Here is a 21,246-nt window from a genome sequence, read left to right as displayed (position 1 = left end):
CAGAATAGGATTCAAAAACATAGCCAATTTGCTCTTAATTTCCTAGGTTACCAACCTTAATTTAAATCGTTCGAAAAGTCTAAACCCATCTAACCCAAATTTCACGCTAAGTCGCTACATAACAAAGCACATCAACCTTATCTGACCAAGTTATATTTCTGATATTCAGGAAGGTTAACAAGTCTTAAAGCCAATTATGTGCATTTTTTCAACTAACTTAGCATAACCTATGACCTCCGGGCACTAAGACTAAATCCGATGACATCTCCTTGGCTCATGGAGGTTACTTACCAGCTGAACTACCCTGTGCCACAAGGGCAGGGTCCTCAACAGAAGAGAAAAACAAATGTAGCAGCTACAGTAACAATAATGACAATCGTTACTGCTAGCATGAACTACACAAATATCTAAACAAACGAGTTAAAGAAGGCATAACCTTGATATTTTAGACAAATATTGGGTAAATCTTATGTCATTTTCCAGCAAGAAAAGTTCAAAGTATCCCTCCTCTATTGTGCCTATCAACACCATGTGAACAGGGAAGATTTCAAACCGACGCAAGTCACGCAACGAATAATTCGAAACACCAATCAACTTAGCATCTCTAATGGAGCCAAAACAACCCCACATGCCTTTTACCATTACAACTGAAACCCTCAATCTTCCTTATCCATAATTAACAATGACCAAAGATAATACTCGTAGAAGTTAGCAACAAATTTAGCCTCCACATAAATACATGTGACGAAAAACAGTAACACATCAGAAGCAAAAGTGTCCACTGCACTTTTTTGTGGGACTGGAATGTTAAGAGTAATGCTTGTGGCAAAACAATGCCACCCAATTATTATCACTAAAAGGAATATATGGGACAGAAAAAAAAAAAAGAAATCCTTTTTACATAAGTATGTAAATTTTAACAGGTCACTTCTGAATACAGAGTATTTGAAAACAATACCAAAATTTTAAATATAACACGAAACATTTAAAGGTCACATTTGACTTTAATGGACAATCTTTCTAAGGGGTCGTTTGGTTAGGGGTACACATCAAAGAGAAAGAGAATCAACCACCCTAATTCCCTTTGTTGCTGTTTGTTAGCCCTTTTTTTTCATTCCCTTTACCCCCTCCATTCCCCCAAATCCTTCCAAGTTCATTACCCACTCCCCCCCCCCCCCCCCAAGGTATTTCCATTTCCATTTCCTAGCCACCGCATCACCACCTTTCTACCTACCCACACCACCGGAAAACCCAACCACCTTTTGACCTGACCTTCGCCGCTCCTCCCCCGACCTTCCCCTCCCCTCCCCTCCCCCGCAAGAACAACCCACAGCCCCGTACAACCCTAGAAACCCCTCCCTATTCCCATAAAACCACCGCCCGCCCTTCCCTCCGCCCTCGAAACCCTAGCGGCTAGGGTTAGGGTTTCGAGGGTAGTGGGAAGGGCGGGCGACGGTTTTACTGGGTTAGGGAGGGGTTTCCAACCATTTACGGGGTTGTGGGATGTTATTCAGGGAAAGGGAGAGTTTTGCGGGAGGAGGGGAGGGGCGGCGAAGGCCTGGGGAGAGGCGGCAAAGCGCGAAGGTGGTGGAAGGGGGTGCAGCGCATGGTGATGTGGCTAGATGGTGGTTCGAAAAGGTAGAAATTGAAGAGATAGGTTGTTGTGTGGCGGTGGTATGGTGGTTGGACTAGTGGCTTCATTCCCTTTGTTTTTTAAAACAAACATTGAAAATTTGAGAGATTTTCATTCCATTCTCCTTTTTTCCCTTTGTTCATTTCATTCCATTTACCCTATATCAACCAAACGGCCTCTAAATTTAATCCCAAACCTAATAAAAACTATGCACTCGTATAAAATTACAATAGGAAAGGCTAGAGTAAATGAGTATTATTAGGGTATCTTCATCACAAAACTTTAAAATGGCAGAATTTAATTTGTAAAGAAAAAAGTATACAGCATCACATCCAATATCAAGAGAAATTAACAAAAGGAAAGCAAACCCAATTTAAAACCTTGATCATTACACGAGAGCAGAAACGAAATTACACGGTGTAAATTTTTAAAGAAAAAACAACAAAAACACCGAAAACAGAAAACATATACTCCTAATAATTTAAAGAATCTTCATAGTACCTTCCACTATTCCAAACTAATGATAAAACAATAAATTGAATTCACATGATCCACAAATAATGGCAATATACACGTTGGACATACGTGTGAATGTGTAATTCACAAGTGCACATGACAGTTGACAATTACTATGGAATACTTGTATTAAGTTAAGTTAAGGTTATGTTCAATTCACCACATACTCCATTGGCTGATGTGATCTAATTTTCTAATTCAATTTAAACTTCATCTCAATTTATAAAAAAAGAATTAAGATGTCAAAATTGTATTAATGTGCATTTTTTAATAAGAAATTTTCATAATTTTTATGGCAAAATCTAATATATTTAGCTTAAATAATCCGATCTAATCATAAATTAAGATACAAGTACAACTTATTTTTTGAGTTCTTGAACAGGTAGCTAGGTAAGTGAATTCAACAGTAACTAAAGTATTACTCCATATTAGTAAACCTATCCACATAAAAAATGCATTAATAGTAAATTAGTAACTGGGTAACAAGGCAATCATTCCCAGCCTGGCTTCTAATAATTACCAAATCTTCTTAGTCAGCATGAAATGGAAAATAGTTGCACCATAAAAGTACTACTCCTAAAATTGGTATTAAAGTGCACTTAGTATATTAAAAACTCCAAACCCAAAAAAAAAAAAAAAACTCCAAACCCGGATAACTTTAGTGATAAAACGAGTGGTTAAGATTTACACAAAAAAAATAGCCACTAAAAATCACTAAATAACTCATGTACTTGTATAATAATTTCGGATCCCCATATTTTATGATAAGGTTGAAAGTAGATCCGCGTAGAAGCTGACTTGGAAAAACTAAGCTGACTAATCTCGATTTTATGCGCTTTTTTCTAAGTATTTTATACAATGGGCCCCAGCTTGGCAAATAAAGGTAGGATTCGCCTTATAAATAGTGCGCTTAAATCATCATTTTTCCTTCATCTTTCTTTCTTCATCCTTAGAACTCATTTACACAACCATTAAAAATGACTTTAACTCTACGTTCTACAAATTCTTTCCTTAAGGGTCTCAGAAGCTTTAAAACTTCTGAAGAATTCCCAAATCTCGTATGTATTGCACGAATCAGACCGTCATATCGTGTTCGGGCAATCAGTTCCTTACAGGCAGAGCATTTTACGCCAGAAAAGATGGTGTTAGAAGGCAGGTGTAGTGATAAATGGGAGAAACTCCATGAATTGACAGGTCATCATCACACGAATGCTTCGAAGGTGCCGGTGTTTGTGATGCTTCCTTTAGACACTATATCTACTGGTGGAAGCTTAAACAAGCCACGGGCAATGAACGCCAGTCTGATGGCGCTAAAAACTGCTGGTGTTGAAGGAGTAATGGTAGACGCATGGTGGGGGTTGGTCGAAAAGGACGGACCTTTGAACTATAACTGGGATGGGTATGTTGAGCTAGTGCAGATGGTCCAAAGGCATGGTCTAAAGCTACAAGTAGTTATGTCTTTCCATCAATGTGGGGGAAACGTGGGCGACTCCTGCAGGTATGGAAATACTAATAATAATTGTGTTTCATTAGCTGTTCTTTTAGGATCATAGTAGATTATAGAAAACTCAATCATCTTAGACTAAATTTTTTGCAAATTTCAACTTGAAGTATTCCTTTACCCCCATGGGTACTAGAAGAAATCAACAACAACCCAGACCTTGTCTACACAGACAAATCAGGCAGGAGAAATCCAGAGTATATCTCCTTAGGCTGCGATTCGCTGCCGGTGCTAAAAGGAAGAACACCCATTCAGGTCTACTCTGACTACATGAGGAGCTTCCGTGAGAAATTCAAAGATTATCTGGGCAAAGTTATAGTGGTAAGACTCGAAGCTACCTAGCACTTCCCCCCAAATCTATAAATTATTCAAATCACTAATTGGCTTTATATGAGCTAAAACACCCCAATAAACTTATTCTGGAAACAAAATGAGTACAGATCCCACCTATCAGGCTATCAGTTAGGAAAGCAATATGTAAATATATTCAGATAAAAGGATAATCAAATTGGCCAGATAAAAGAAGGAAAAATATTATACTAAATCATTAAATATATTAAATAAAGATAATTATTTTCTATAATATAAACAATGCAATATATGCCAAATACGCCATTATATGTAACCAAAAAGAGACAGAGACAGAGAGAGTTCATGGATTGCAAGACGCGTTTAAAATACAAAAATAATTGGGTCACAAAAACCATATCTTGAATTCCTGATAATAATCAAGAAATATCTTCTGCTAGCTTTACTAATACAAATTCTATACTTATTGCAGGAAATTCAAGTAGGGATGGGACCATGTGGAGAGCTAAGATATCCATCTTACCCAGAAAGCAATGGCACTTGGAGATTTCCAGGGATTGGAGAGTTTCAGTGTTATGACAAGGTAAAATCTTTGACCGAGTCCTAGACCTACTATAATGTTACATATAACAGAAAGTAAAGGATATGCGAACACGATTAACATACCAATAATATATGTCGGACAAGAGACTCATCTTCATTTTTCTTATATTCAAACAGTATATGAAAGCATCATTGCAAGCAGCAGCTGAGGCATGTGGACAGCAAGAATGGGGAAGAACTGGGCCACATGATTCAGGCCAGTACCACCAGTATCCTGAAGACACAGGATTCTTTCGTAGAGAAGGAACATGGAAAACACCATATGGACAGTTCTTCCTAGAATGGTACAGTGCAAAACTAATTGAGCATGGTGAGAGCATTCTAGGAGCTGCTCATGGAATTTTTAAGGATACTGGGGCAAAATTGTCCGGGAAAGTAGCAGGAATTCATTGGCATTACAAAACCAGATCACATGCCGCTGAATTAACAGCTGGATATTATAATACAAGAGATAGAAATGGATACCTACCAATAGCTAGAATGTTTGCGAAGTATGAAGTTGTACTCAACTTTACATGCATGGAAATGAAGGATGGGGAGCAACCAGATCATGCAAACTGTTCTCCTGAAGGTCTAGTGCAGCAAGTAAAATTGGCAACCCAAACAGCTGGAGCTGAACTCGCTGGTGAAAATGCTTTGGAGAGATATGATGCAAGTGCATTCGGGCAAGTTTTAGCAACCAGCAAGTCTCAAACGGGAAGTGGATTGAGTGCTTTTACATATTTAAGGATGAATAAAAGATTATTTGAAGGAGATAATTGGAGGCATTTGGTAGAGTTTGTGAAGAGCATGTCTGAAGGTGGTCAAAACGAGAGACACTCAACAAAAGACTTAAGCAGGACGGGCCTTTATGTAGGATTTTTAAAAGAGAAGAGCATTCAGAAAAATGAGCATGCTTTAGTATAAAATTGTACAAGCACTGCAGTAATTATTAGTGCAAACTAGCATACTCTTATACAACAAAAGGGTAAATATTGATCAAATAGTATAGAGCATGAATTTTACAATGTATGCATGTCAATTTCAAGGCAATTTCGTAAGATAAATAAGAGTGAAGCCTTATACATCCTAGCTTCAAGTAGTATAGAGCACGAATTTACAATGTATCTCAAGGCAATTTCAAAAGATAAATAAGAGTGAAGCCTTGTACATCCTAGCTTTCTTAGATAACTAAAGACAATAGAAACACAATGATATCCTCAAAATAAAAAAGACCTAAAATTCTTCCATTGCCATGGCCATCCCGGCTATCAAAAGCACCCGAGTCAAATTGTGCACTCAGAGATAAAATAAGATTTACTTCAAACCCATCTTTTCCAAGAGACTTGACACCAATCATAACTTTTAGCCTAAAGTAACTTGACATTCCCCCTGAATAAGTTGTGCTAGGACAATTGTCTCCTCCTTTACTTCCCTCAAATACTAGAATCTGCACAGCTTATTTTAAATTAGCCTCTTGAAAGTGCCAAGTACATTGTGAATCAAACAGATGTATTCGTTGAACCAAACTGCAACTAGTGAAATGTATATGCTTTTCATTTAATCAAACAGCTAAAGCATTTAAGGGACTAGTCCTAAGATCATACAACACTTATCATGCCCCCATAGTTCAGGCTCGCCACCAAAATTGGAAGTTAAGTTACAAACAAGGTATCAACTATATTCAAGTATTCAACCATGAGTTAGGACCATTCCATGATTGGCAAAACAAGAAAAGAAAAAACTCCATCGCTAGAAACCTTGTCCATCTACATAAATCCAAAAGGATAAACTGTAAAACAAAACCATGCATGGTCCTGACTCCTGGTCTTCTATATGCGCCAACTGATTGCCAACGGCAGAACCTTGAGCAATGTTCCAACAGACCAACATCCTTTACTAGGACTTTATCTTGCCAAACCAAAGATGGATCTCATGACTGCGATGCCATATTACAACCTTAGTTTTAGGCTCATATCCATTTACAATGCCTAAGTAACCTGATTGCTTACTAGAGCGAGTGGCGTTCTCATTAATAAAAATAGAGAACCTCCCAAAACTATAATCAATCAGCAACAGCTGGAATCGGAAATAGGAGTAGCAAACCTCATCCTGGAATTATACCAAAAAGCTAAACACAGTAATCACTCAGAATAAGTAACAAGAGAGACTCCAGGGTCTTCTCTAGCTCAATCATTTGTAAGAAATTACTTCAATGTATTCCATGTCTCCGAAAAATCAGCAAAGCCAACGACAACAATAACAATAACAATCACAATCACACGTATAATGAGGAGAAGCAATCAAGAATTAACTCAGAGCTAGAATTGAAAATCAGCAGTAATTCAACAACAAATTAAGAGCTGATAAATTGAATTCAAAATCAGGAACTAGTGTATCAATTCATCAAAGCATTAGTTTTACAAAAAACAACAACTAAACAGAGGAGAGAGAAAGTACACAATCAAGATTGAGGAGGAGTAGGCGAAGAGGCAGAATTGGAATTAGAGCGGCGAAGATCATCAATGAGACTACCAAGCTCCTTGCGAGCTGATTCTCTTCCAAACATGAAGCCATACCTAGTTGATTCCACCAAAATTATTCAAATTTTTCAGCAAAAATTGATCGAAAAACAAATTGGCAGCCATTGATGAGGAAATTGGAGGAGAGAGAAAGTAGAAATTACCAGAAGGATACGGCGGAGAAGAGGCCGGCGGTTGCGACGGTGTGGAGGAGAGTGAATTTTCTCTCCATTATTGATTGCTTCAAGTAGACTGAACCGGAGAAATTTGGGGTTTTGTGATTTGTGAATGGCGGGTTTTGAGTGAACAAAATTAGGATTATCGATGCAATTTTGCCTATTTAGAAACACAATTTAGGTTTATTAGTGAGCCATAATCATAATTCATAGCGGCATAGGGCTTGTCTTGTCTTGGCGATAAGGGTTTGTTCTCGCGACTTTGGTTGTAGGATGGATTTATGAAAATGAAAATGAAAATGAATTGAATAGTGGTCAATGGTCAGATTATATTTTGATTTTCTATCTAACAAGCTTGTTATTGTAGAATTTATTTTAAAAAGTGTGCTCTTTTTATTTACGAAGTAACTTAGACTAAACACAGGCCAAAGACAAGAAGTCTTGGTTGTCTGTTAGCAAGCTCTCCCTTCTTTGTATTTTGCCTTAAATATGAATGGTTCAACGCAAGGCTCCCTGAGAGCAGGAAGGATTAATTCAAAAGTGAAATAGAAATTTACAATATGCTTTCTCTTCTAAGTGTGGATTTGTTCAACCTTCCAAGCTAAAAGTTAAGGCTATCCAAATAGGATTGGATCTAACCCTAAGGATGGGTGTTTGCCATTAGCCAACTAATAGCCCAAATGGATAATCAAGTGACTATCTTAGCCAGCCTTATCAAGGAGATTGTGTTAATCTAATTAACAATTGTTATGGAATGATAAGAAGCGATGAATGAAAGTCGCTTTTTTTTTTCTTGTGTATCATTAGGGCAACAAGGTTGTGACCTAGTTGGCTAATGCCGAATTAATCAAACTGCGAAAATGGAAATTACCCAAAGCTGTCAAAAGCTGACCCGACTCGAAATATCAACTTGAACATTAGCCGACCCATTTGAACCCGGAAAAAATGGTGACCCAAACCCGATCTGACCCGACCAGAAACCAAACCTAGGCCGAGTTAACCCGAGTATTTGAGATCCGAACATGAACTGACCTGGAGATGACCCAACCCGAATATGACCCGTAAGTTATTGACCTGAATCGAACCCAACCTGAACCAAAATAGACCTAGTGTAATCCCCCATATTTTTAGAATAAATTATTATATTTCTTTATTATTTAAATAAATTTTTTTTTTACTTTGTTTTCATTAATTAAAATTATTATATGCAAAATGTATTTGAACTTTATTAAATTAATAAGTACTAATCTAATTAAAAATCTCTTTTCTATACACCAATATACTTTATCAATGATGTTGGTAGCCCAAATATGAATATAGAGAGCTTAAATTTCTATGCTAGCCCAAATACAATTCCTACCCCCACTTGATTTTGAAACCAAGCCCACAAAAAAAATAAAAACCCTCACATATTCTTCCTCTCTTCTTCACGTGAAAACAGAAAAAAATAAAAAAAAAAAAACCCTCACAAACACTCTTCTCCTCTTTCACGCACAACAACAGAGAAAAAAAAAAAAAAAAAAAAACGAGAAGCACTGCTGCACCACCGCACCACAACCCAGACCACCGCCGCGCCGCCCCTGCTGCACCGGCGTCCTCCAGCCACCACCCGCAACCACTAGTTCGCTCCTCTTCTCCCTTTCCTTCCTCTTTTCTTTTCTTTTGATTAATTATTTAAAGTTTTAAAGTTTCAATCTTTGTTTAATTTTGATTATAAATTATTATTATTATGGTTTGATATTATACATGGGTTATAAAAGATTATGAAATTATGAGTTTTGACATGTTTATATTATGATGCAAAATTTCAGATTTTATATTATGTATAATTTAGGGTTTAAATGTTGATTTTTCATGTTTTAGGGCTTGAAAACGTGTTAAGCAAGTTAATTATCAATACTATGATTTCATAATTGTAAAACCCACAATTTTATAATTAAAATTAATTTTCAGATTATATATCTTGTGAAATTGGACTTTTAGGTTGTTTATTTGAAGGATTTTAAGGTTTTAAAGTGAAATATACTATTATAGCTATTGAATTATGTATTTAGATCTTTAAAAGTTTGAAGTTTGCAATTTAATTTATTTTTCAGATTTTATATAATCTGATTTTTATTGGTTTTGAGCCAAAAATAAAGGTTTAGAATGCTTTAATATCTTTTAAACAACTATTTATGCACTATGATAGGTATAGACTATTTGAATTGCAAAAACTATTAATAAAACAAATTTCCAGCATGTATTAGTAAGTTAAACTTGCTGTAATTTTATATCATACGCTATGTTCTCTTGAATCTAACACATAAACTTGTAGTTGGGATGGTATATTACTAACTTTGACTATTGGGGACAATTTAAAGGCTTTATTTTGATGGTTTGAGAGGTTTTAAAGCACTTTAGTATTGCTGTAAATTTAATTGCTTGAGTATTGATTTATTTCTCATTATTTGCTTTAGGAGAGGACTTTGTAGAAGGTGACTTCTAGTTTCTAAAGTGGCCAACCGAATTGTTTGCACAAGGTACGTACAAGTTACAAAACCTTGCTTTTAGGTGCATGTTTAAGGACGGATCGAGAACTTAATATCATGTCTAGGGATGACTGGGTTAAATTGTTTGGTTATACATTGTGAATTTCATTTGATGTGCACTATTCCTTATTGCAATTATTGGTTATGTTCTAATTATGCAAGGTGCGCTTAGAGACAAAGGTATGTGATTGGTGAAATGACTTAATTATTACTCATTCACGATTTAATGAAATAGGATGAGTAAAGGAATGGTTCATGTCTTATAAGACAAGGTTAAGAGTTTGGGGTGTCTTATGCACTCAAGGTGTTTATACACTGAGGTAGTAAAGGAATAAATAATAAATGGTGCTTGCCACTAATAAATCAAGAATTGAAATTGAAAAGTTGTTTTACTTGATTGAATTGATATTGGATTGATTGTATTGTTATGCATATGAGTCATCACCAAGTCTAAACCTGTAAATCACGTAAAGTGCAAGATGGATGAGCAATAAAACTCTGGATTGGTGCACTTCTGGAGTAATGACAATCAGGGGTTGGGGTACATGGGGTATTAGCCGTGTACTTTTCTCGAGGCCGTCTGATCTACGAGTCTCTTATTTCAAATACTTTTCAAAACTAGGAGTTAGGTGAGATCTCATACTAACTACGGTCACGGAGTCGCGCCCGTGGTCGTTGGATGTTTATTGATGTTTCCGAAAGGAGGCATGGGGTTTTTCTTTATTGATGTTCCAAATGGGACATGGGTTGGACAACCTTGTCTATTGCTAAATCCAATGAATAAATTGAAATGAGTTAGCTACTATTAACTAGTGAAGTCTTAATAAATTGGATAATCGAGTCGTGTGTTGAGTTTGTTATTAATGATGCGTATGATTGATTATTAGTAGCATGTTAAGTATTTCCTTATTTTACTTTGCAGCTTGTATGTACTCAGTTTTGTTGATTGCGTGCTTTTGTGTGTGTGTCCTTCTTTGGTCATGGCCTTGGCCTTTCAATGACCCTGTGACGATCCAATTTTTACACTTGTAATATTGGGGAGCAGAATAACCGCAGGTTCTCTCACATGCAGCATTCATCAGGGTTGTGGGATCTTGAGTAGAGAGTTGGTTGCTTGCATTTCATTTCCTTTGCAAGTTTGATTTTATCTTGACTCCATTTTATTTGACACTATTTCTTTTGGTTTAAGTTTGTTTAAACACTGAATTTAATCACTTACTATTTCTTTTGGGTTTTGAATAAGGGCCTTAATGGTTCCAACTTGTAATACTTATTTTGATTTAAATACTTTGTTTGAGGTTTATTTAAAACTGTTTTGGTTTTCCGCTGCTAATTTCTGAGATAGCCTTAACGTTTGAACACGTGGCGGTAGCACACCAGTAATTCTCTTGAATTTGTTCAGGTTATATACAGGTTTTTCACAGGTTTTTAAGAGAGAATTATTGGGGTGTTACAAAGTGGTATCAGAGCTTAGGTTAGATTTAATTACCACTAAAGCCAATTAGCTTAGTATGTCTTAGGCGCCTAAATAACATTGAGGATTTAAGTTCAAAGGTTAAAGTGATTTTTCGAAACTTAGTATGTTTGAAATGTTTTATCTAAAATGATTTTGGAGTTTATTTTGTCTACTTGGTGAGCTTTGGGTAGACTTAAGAAGGGAATGCATGCATATTTCATACATTTCTTTGCATTTAATTGTCACATGAAGTGTTATTTTTCTTATTTATTTAACATGTTGTAATTAATGTTCTAATTGATTTATTCTTGTGATATGCTTGTGTTGTACTTTTGAATTGTTCGTTGTGCTGGGTTAACGTAAAAAGGTGATGAGCGATCCAGTTGTCATGTCTAAGAACGAGAATGTTACTATGAGCGACCCAGTAGTCATGTCTGAGAACGAGAATGATACTCGAAGTGAGGAGCTTTAGAAACTATGGAAAGAATTATTATTCCGAAGCGATTTCAATCTGAGGAAGGTTACCAGAATTTGCATTAGTTTAAGACAACAAAGAATAAAAAGCATAAGATGAAGATTTATAAAAGAATTTTTCCATGAGTTTAGTCTTATTACATAAGAACTGCAATGTGATTCCTTGAGGATAATACTTGTTAGGGTGAAGTTAGTATGAAAAAGGCCATTGCCAATTAATAATGGTTATTAGAACCTCATTCTAGTTTTGATTTAGATTATTAGATTTTAATAAGTAGCTAGAGCTATAGAGTTATTATTCTTTGGGATTAATACTTTCATTTAAGTTATGATAAAGTTATTATTTTATTTTAGAAGTTTAATTTTACTAATATTTGTGAGCCAAAGAAAGTTAAAGTTTGTGAAAACGCAAGATTTTAAGATATTTCCTTTTTTTATGATTAAGTTAGTAAAAGTGACGTGGGATGGGGATTATTTTCTTAATTTTATTTTATTCTGCGTGTGAATTGTTTCTATTTGTATGATTCTACTTGGAACAAAAGGGTGCAAAGCAAGGTGCCCTTTTGAACCAATATATGTGATATGTATTATGGTGATTCTGTGAATATATGCGAATGGTATTTGAACTATAGTATGATGTCCATATATTTTCAGGCGTAGAACTACCATGGCCAATAACGCCGCCCTTGCGAGGCCATCCGAATGTTGGCCGAAAATCTGAACCAAAACCGAGGGGATCAGCTTGACCCCCAGGCAGAAATGTTCAAGAAGCTAGCACAAGTAAGACCCCCAGTGTTCAAGGGAGGTGCTGACCCCACCTTCTTAGAGAACTGGATACGCGAGTTTGACAAATTGTTCGTGGCACTGAACTGCCCTGATAATCTGAAGGTGGATCAGGCAACCATGTATCTTAAGGACGAAGCTGACATATGGTGGAGAGATAACTGTGAGCTAGTGAAAGCCAAGCCTAACTTTGGGTGGGAAATATTCAAAATCGCTTTAAGAGACAAATTTTACCCTCCCTTCCTAAAGAAACAAAAAGCTCAGGAGTTCATAAACCTGGAAATGGGGCAGATGACAATCTCCGAGTATTACAATAAGTTTATGGCCCTTGCTAGGTTTGCCCCTGAGGTAGTACCCACTGAGGAACTGAAGGCTCAGAGATTTGAGCAAGGGTTAACTGACCAACTACAAAAAGACCTAGCTGGAAAAGTATTTAAAACACTTGATAAGGTATACGAGAAAGCTGCCCACATGTACCACCTAAATTCTAAGAGTGTAGGAGAGACTGCCAAGGCTGGAGAAAAAAAGAAGGACTTTGGGATACCTGAAAACCAGAGTAACTTTAAAAGGCCTAGGAATGGGAACTCGTTTGGTAGGGGTAACCAAAATGTTAGCAATTCTTCCAATGTTAACAATGGAGAGAGAACATACCATTGTAAGAGGTGTAGTAGGAACCACCCTGGGAGAGACTGCGATGGGAATTTAGTAACTTGTAGGTTCTGTAATAAGAAGGGGCATAGGGAGTATGAGTGTTACACCAAGCTGAACCAACAAGGGAATGGCGGAGATAGTGGAAATGGTGGAAATAACCAACAGATGCCTAGTAATTCCTATAACCAGGGGGGAAAGAGTAATGGGCAAGGTGGTCAGAATGGGAAGTCTGGGATTGGTAACAATAATGGCAACAATAATACTACTAATGGCAACAATGGTAATCAAAGAAGGAACAACACTCTTGGGCATTTGTCGGTAATGAGCAAAGGAGAGGCTGAGAGGTCCTCATATGTGATTAATGGTACTTTCTTTATTCACTTTATCCATTTGAATTAATTTTTGTGAATGTGTCAGTCAGTCTGCCTACGGGCAAAATTGTTTAATGTGATATACTACTTAAGGGCTTGCCTCTGAAAATAAGGAAAGCTATCTTCCCACCTAGTCTTATTGAGTTGATCTAGGGGACTTAGATGTTATTTTGGGAATAGATTGTGAGATACAGGAAAGTACACTTGAAAGATCTTTTAGGAAATTTTGTGCCTTATTATGTTTTGGGAAATCTATAGGTTATGAGATTGTTTCTACCTTGAAGGTTAGGAAGTTGTTGAGTAAAGGATTGTCATTTGTACTTTTGTCATGTCCATGATTGTGGGTGAGGATAAGAAAATTGAAGATGTTCATTTTGTGAATGAGTTTTTAGATGTTTTTCCAAGAGAAATCTCAGGAATGCCACCTAAAAGAGAAGTTGAGTTTACCTTGAGGAGCACCAATTTTAATTGTGTACAAAAATATGATGTGAATATGAGATTTTCTATTGATGTAATCATAAGGAATGAATACCTATTGCTAACGGTCAAAATTGTTTGATTAATTGACAAGTTCCAATGTGTTTTCAAATGATGATTGTGGTTGAGAAACCACTAATTAAGAGTAACTAATAAGGATATCCATATAGCATCTTTTAGGACTATATATGAGCACCACGAGTTATAGTCTTGCCTTTTGGGTTCAACCATGCTCTAGCAATCTTTGTGGATTTGATGAATCGTGTTCCATGAGTATTTAAACAAATTTTTTTTGGGTTTTATTAATAATATTTTAGTATACCCGAGAAGTTAGAAGGATTATAATAAATATTTGAGGAAATTGGAGAAAAACAAGGTAAGGATAGTTATTATAAAAAGGAGTGATGCAAAAGTTGCTTACTGAAATTAGTTATTGAGGTGAGTTACGAGGGCGTAACTCTTTTCTTTTGAGGGGGGTAGAATGCGATGTAATTTCGCGCTTTTACCTCAACTATACCATTTTTTTGCTTGATTTTGCACGTTTTTGCATTTTTTTTTATTATTATTATGCATTAGTATTGCGTTTACATACAATAAAATAATGTAAACTTTGGCCAAGTATGAGTTCATTAAGTACAAAGTTCAGTTTGTAGAGTATAAATGTTGAGAATCAAGCAATTTACAGCAATACAAAACATAAAAAGTGAACGGTTTTGGAGAAATTATGGTTTTGGGGTTAAGTTTCGAGGGCGAAACTACTTTTAAGAGGGGTAGATTGTAATCCCCCATATTTTTAGAATAAATTATTATATTTCTTTATTATTTAAATAAATTTTTTTTTTACTTTGTTTTCATTAATTAAAATTATTATATGCAAAATGTATTTGAACTTTATTAAATTAATAAGTACTAATCTAATTAAAAATCTCTTTTCTATACACCAATATACTTTATCAATGATGTTGGTAGCCCAAATATGAATATAGAGAGCTTAAATTTCTATGCTAGCCCAAATACAATTCCTACCCCCACTTGATTTTGAAACCAAGCCCACAAAAAAAATAAAAACCCTCACATATTCTTCCTCTCTTCTTCACGTGAAAACAGAAAAAAATAAAAAAAAAAAAAACCCTCACAAACACTCTTCTCCTCTTTCACGCACCACAACAGAGAAAAAAAAGTGCAACGATTAAATGTTCTTTAAGAGTTAAAAGGTTTGTTTACACTTCTCATCTCATTCAAACTAACTCTCTTTCATCAATGTATATACAACAATCCTCAAAAGTCCTTTACAACCCTCTTTAAACATCTAATCCCAATAAACAACTTATATCGGTCACATTGTTAGGTGTAGACCACTTACTCACCACTTGAATTTTTTTGTCCCAAAATGAAACTTACTTTCATTAATAAAAATTCACACTTCGAAAACTGAGCATATTACAAGTCGTCCCTAAAATGTCACAGAATCCTCAAATGTCTATTATAATTCTCCTCACTCTTCAAGTATAGCAAGATATCATTAATAAAGCCATATATTTATCGAATTACTGTACTCATGGAAATACTCGATTCATTAAATCCATAATGATTGTTAATACATTAATTAACCCAAAAGGCCTGATTTATATTTCCATGTTTATGAATCCATGGGCTCCTCAAAATTTTCTTCTCTCCAACTTGGTTTTCAAATACTCCCAACAAAAGTCAATTGTCTCACGAATCGTATCCCTATTCTCTTTCCACCAAAGTTATGCTCCTCAAATTCTCATGGCAATTCAAAACAACAAAAACTCATCTTTCACTACCTAGTTCTACAAAAAAGCTGGGTCTCCACTCTCCTTAAAGTATGCGGCTTGACCAAAGCAAAATTCATACACTCCTCTCGCGTAGTTTATCATCACCAAATATATATATTCATCAATTCTCCAAGTACATTCCTAATTTGATCATAAGGTTTCTCAAATAAACACTCATTGGTTGCAAAAATTGAAGGAGATATTAAATAATAAAAATATAGATCTTACCAATAACCTAAAGCACCAAATAAATAATAAATAACATCATTAAATAAGCATAACCAAATAGTCACATAATTACATGCTTCATATAATGATCATCCATACATACACATTACATTGCACAAATCATCACAAATTAATCTATATTGTATTCTTTAATCCTTACACATGATTCTAGGTGATCACAACACCCAAATTTGCATGATTATATAGAACATATGCAATTAAATATAACTTGCATAAAAACTACAATCAAAATAAATGGCACCAAGAATTAAATTATAATGCACATAGAAAGAAATCATCTGTCCTATATGCCCTTCTTAAGACTACCCAAATCTCACACATAAAATAAAATAAATAATACTAAGGATCAAAGAATAAAATAAGTACGCAGATTCAACTAATTTCAAAAATAATTAATAACATAGTAATTTATAAAAAATACATATATTTTATTTAAACTGCAGAATTATTTTAATTAAAATAAAATAATTTTTTTGAAATTAAAGTTTAACCTTAAATCACGTCATAAAATCCAGAATCATAAGATTTAAAACGTTAGGCGCCCAAAAACTTTTAAAGTAACTTTAGTGGTAATTAAATCGAACCAAAGCTCCCAGATACCACTTTGGAACACCCCAATAATTCTCTCTTTAAACCTCTGAGGACCCTGAACAATATTCAAGAGAATTACTGGCGTGCTACCGCCACGTGTTCAAACGTTAAGGCTTTATCAGAAAATAGCAGCGGAAAAACTAAATCAGTTATAAATAAGTTTCAAAACCAACGAATGAAACCAAATTAAGTCATACAACTTGGAACCATTAAGGCCCTTATTCAAAACCCAATAAAAGTAGTAAGTGATTAAATTCAGTGTTCAAATAAATTCAAACCCAAAAGAAATAGTGTCGAATAAAATCGAATTAAAATAAATTCAAACTTGCAAAAGAAATAAAATGCAAACAACCAACTCTCTACTCAAGATCCCACAACTCTGATGAATGCTGCATGTGTAAGAACCTGTGGTAATTCTGCTACCCAATATTACAAGTGTAAAAATTGGATCGTCACAGGGTCATTGAAAGGCGAAGGCCATGACCAAAGAAAGACACACAAAGCACGCAATCAGCAAAGCTGAGTACATACAAGCTGCAAAATAAATTAAGAAATCCATAACATGCTACTAATAATCAATCATCATGCATCATTAAATTATAGACTCAACACACGACTACTAAGACTCCATTAATTAATAATAGGTAAATCATTATTTTTATTCATTGGATTACGCAATAGACAAGGTTGTCCAACCCATGCTCCATTTGGAACATCAATAAAAGAAAAACCCCATGCCTCCTTTCGGAAACATCAATAAACATCCAACGACCACGGGCGCGACTCCGTGACCGTAGTTAGTATGAGATCTCACCTAACTCCTAGTTTTGAAAAATATTTGAAATAAGAGACTCGTAGATCAGACGGCCTCGAGAAAAGTACACGGCTAATACCCCATGTACCCCAACCCCTGATTGTCATTACTCCAGAAGTGCACCAATCCAGAGTTTTATTGCTCATCCATCTTGCACTTTACGTGATTTACAGGTTTAGACTTGGTGATGACTCATATGCATAACAATACAATCAATCCAATATCAATTCAATCAAGTAAAGCAACTTTTCAATTTCAATTCTTGATTTATTAGTGGCAAGCAACATTTATTATTTATTCCTTTACTACCTCGGTGTATAAACACCTTGAGTGCATAAGGCACCCCAAACTCTTAACCTTGTCTTATAAGACATGAACCATTCCTTTACTCATCCTATTTCATTAAATCATGAATGAGTAATAATTAAGTCATTTCACCAATCACATACCTTTGCCTCTAAGCGCACCTTGCATAATTAGAACATAACCAATAATTACAATAAGGAATAGTGCACGTCAAAGGAAATTCACAATGTATAACCAAACAATTTAACCCAGTCATCCCTAGACATGCTACTAAGTTCTCGATCCGTCCTTAAACATGCACCTAAAAGCAAGGTTTTGTAACTTGTACGTACCTTGAGCAAACGAATTAGTATGCCACTTTACTAACTAGAAATCACTTTCAATAAACTCCTCTCCTAAGCCAAATAATAACATCTCAATCAATACCCAATCAATCAAATTTACAGCAATACTAACTTACTTTAAAACCTTCAAAATCCAAATCAAACAACACTTTAAAATCTTCCTTTTAGTTAAAATTAAAGGCTTATATATAGTTCTTTAAATTTTCTTCGTAAAAACCTTAAAATACACTCTTATACATGAAATTACAGCAAGTTCAAAGTCTAATAAAAATCTAAAAATTATATAAAAACCCCTAAAATCTCTCTTTTTAATGGGTGATTAAACCCTCTTTATAAAACATCAAAAGTAGTACTTAGAAACTATTTCCAACACTTGAAACTTCAATAAAAACATATATTTATGCTTAATTAACTTTAAACATAATTAATTTTATTAATCAAACTCAAGGATAATATTTTAAGTATGTAAAAACTTCGTTAAAATCAAAAACTGCCCGAAAATCATATTTAGAGGCTGAATTTGGCCTCGAGAGGGTGGTGCTCACTACCAAAGGTAGTGAGTCTTTCTTAAAACGTGGTTTCCACATGGAAAACACTACTTTTTTGTCAAAATCGGATGAGTTTAGAACCTGGTCGGGATTAAAACGGGATTAATATTAACGAACGGAAATCTAAAAATTAAAACACGAATCTATGTGTTCAAAATAATCTGGAATTAAGTTAAACTAATCAGTAGTTATAATCACCAAAATTTCAAAACATCATTACTATAAAAGCCCTAAATCAATTGTTCATAAAAACCCTAAAATCATGATTTTCAATAAATTGAAACCCTAGGTTTATAATTCATAAAATATGAAATTTATAACATAAATATAATCTGAAATTTATAATCTTTATACCATTAAAATATAATTTGATACTAAAAATATAATCTTTATACTAAAATCAAAACCCAAAACAATTAAATTAACATTAAGCAAAATAAAGAAACAAAGGAGGATAAAAATAAGACTAACCTTTTTGTGTGGGAAATTTTTGAAGATTCATGGGATATTTATAGGAGAGAATTATTGTAGGGTAAAAAGAAAGATTGGGCCTCATAAAAATAATGGGTCGATTAAGTAAACAAATGGGTTAGGCTTGTATGATTGGACATAAATTGTAGAATAAAGGTGCATAAAATAATTTGTTCAAATAATTTTCGACCCAGATTAATAATTTGAAACTTTTGAAATTAAATTATGAAAAATAACAAATAAATATTATAAATAAAATAAATTTTCATTTATAAAATATTTAAAAATACGGGGGATTACATCTAAGAACGAGAATGTTACTATGAGCGACCCAGTAGTCATGTCTGAGAACGAGAATGATACTCGAAGTGAGGAGCTTTAGAAACTATGGAAAGAATTATTATTCCGAAGCGATTTCAATCTGAGGAAGGTTACCAGAATTTGCATTAGTTTAAGACAACAAAGAATAAAAAGCATAAGATGAAGATTTATAAAAGAATTTTTCCATGAGTTTAGTCTTATTACATAAGAACTGCAATGTGATTCCTTGAGGATAATACTTGTTAGGGTGAAGTTAGTATGAAAAAGGTCATTGCCAATTAATAATGGTTATTAGAACCTCATTCTAGTTTTGATTTAGATTATTAGATTTTAATAAGTAGCTAGAGCTATAGAGTTATTATTCTTTGGGATTAATACTTTCATTTAAGTTATGATAAAGTTATTATTTTATTTTAGAAGTTTAATTTTACTAATATTTGTGAGCCAAAGAAAGTTAAAGTTTGTGAAAACGCAAGATTTTAAGATATTTCCTTTTTTTATGATTAAGTTAGTAAAAGTGACGTGGGATGGGGATTATTTTCTTAATTTTATTTTATTCTGCGTGTGAATTGTTTCTATTTGTATGATTCTACTTGGAACAAAAGGGTGCAAAGCAAGGTGCCCTTTTGAACCAATATATGTGATATGTATTATGGTGATTCTGTGAATATATGCGAATGGTATTTGAACTATAGTATGATGTCCATATATTTTCAGGCGTAGAACTACCATGGCCAATAACGCCGCCCTTGCGAGGCCATCCGAATGTTGGCCGAAAATCTGAACCAAAACCGAGGGGATCAGCTTGACCCCCAGGCAGAAATGTTCAAGAAGCTAGCACAAGTAAGACCCCCAGTGTTCAAGGGAGGTGCTGACCCCACCTTCTTAGAGAACTGGATACGCGAGTTTGACAAATTGTTCGTGGCACTGAACTGCCCTGATAATCTGAAGGTGGATCAGGCAACCATGTATCTTAAGGACGAAGCTGACATATGGTGGAGAGATAACTGTGAGCTAGTGAAAGCCAAGCCTAACTTTGGGTGGGAAATATTCAAAATCGCTTTAAGAGACAAATTTTACCCTCCCTTCCTAAAGAAACAAAAAGCTCAGGAGTTCATAAACCTGGAAATGGGGCAGATGACAATCTCCGAGTATTACAATAAGTTTATGGCCCTTGCTAGGTTTGCCCCTGAGGTAGTACCCACTGAGGAACTGAAGGCTCAGAGATTTGAGCAAGGGTTAACTGACCAACTACAAAAAGACCTAGCTGGAAAAGTATTTAAAACACTTGATAAGGTATACGAGAAAGCTGCCCACATGTACCACCTAAATTCTAAGAGTGTAGGAGAGACTGCCAAGGCTGGAGAAAAAAAGAAGGACTTTGGGATACCTGAAAACCAGAGTAACTTTAAAAGGCCTAGGAATGGGAACTCGTTTGGTAGGGGTAACCAAAATGTTAGCAATTCTTCCAATGTTAACAATGGAGAGAGAACATACCATTGTAAGAGGTGTAGTAGGAACCACCCTGGGAGAGACTGCGATGGGAATTTAGTAACTTGTAGGTTCTGTAATAAGAAGGGGCATAGGGAGTATGAGTGTTACACCAAGCTGAACCAACAAGGGAATGGCGGAGATAGTGGAAATGGTGGAAATAACCAACAGATGCCTAGTAATTCCTATAACCAGGGGGGAAAGAGTAATGGGCAAGGTGGTCAGAATGGGAAGTCTGGGATTGGTAACAATAATGGCAACAATAATACTACTAATGGCAACAATGGTAATCAAAGAAGGAACAACACTCTTGGGCATTTGTCGGTAATG

General features: G+C 35.0%; 1 protein-coding gene across 1 annotated transcript; it reads left to right on the top strand.

Annotated features, from left to right (window-relative positions):
• Positions 1 to 3,082: 3,082 nt before the first annotated feature.
• LOC145567864 (beta-amylase 3, chloroplastic-like) lies at positions 3,083 to 5,628 on the top strand. Its single transcript, XM_081627274.1, has 4 exons — positions 3,083 to 3,647; positions 3,761 to 3,971; positions 4,432 to 4,542; positions 4,680 to 5,628. Exons 1-4 carry the CDS (start codon positions 3,127 to 3,129, stop codon positions 5,466 to 5,468), a joined length of 1,632 nt encoding a protein of 543 aa, XP_081483400.1. The 5' UTR covers positions 3,083 to 3,126; the 3' UTR covers positions 5,469 to 5,628.
• The last annotated feature ends 15,618 nt before the right edge of the window (positions 5,629 to 21,246 follow it).

This window comes from Chenopodium album, chromosome 11, assembly GCF_948465745.1.
Source record: "Chenopodium album chromosome 11, dcCheAlbu1.1, whole genome shotgun sequence".
Taxonomy (NCBI): domain Eukaryota; kingdom Viridiplantae; phylum Streptophyta; class Magnoliopsida; order Caryophyllales; family Amaranthaceae; genus Chenopodium; species Chenopodium album.
The sequence above is the reverse complement of the archived record's forward strand: the minus strand, read 5'-3'. Positions and strand labels throughout refer to the sequence as shown.

What these genes read in the sequence shown, in the direction of transcription:
- LOC145567864 (XM_081627274.1), top strand. Translation starts at nt 3,127, where the DNA reads ATGACTTTAACTCTACGTTCTACAAATTCTTTCCTTAAGGGTCTCAGA. An exon ending in AACGTGGGCGACTCCTGCAG is followed by an intron (nt 3,648 to 3,760) that starts GTATGGAAATAC and finishes TTCAACTTGAAG; the next exon opens with TATTCCTTTACCCCCATGGG. An exon ending in ATCTGGGCAAAGTTATAGTG is followed by an intron (nt 3,972 to 4,431) that starts GTAAGACTCGAA and finishes TACTTATTGCAG; the next exon opens with GAAATTCAAGTAGGGATGGG.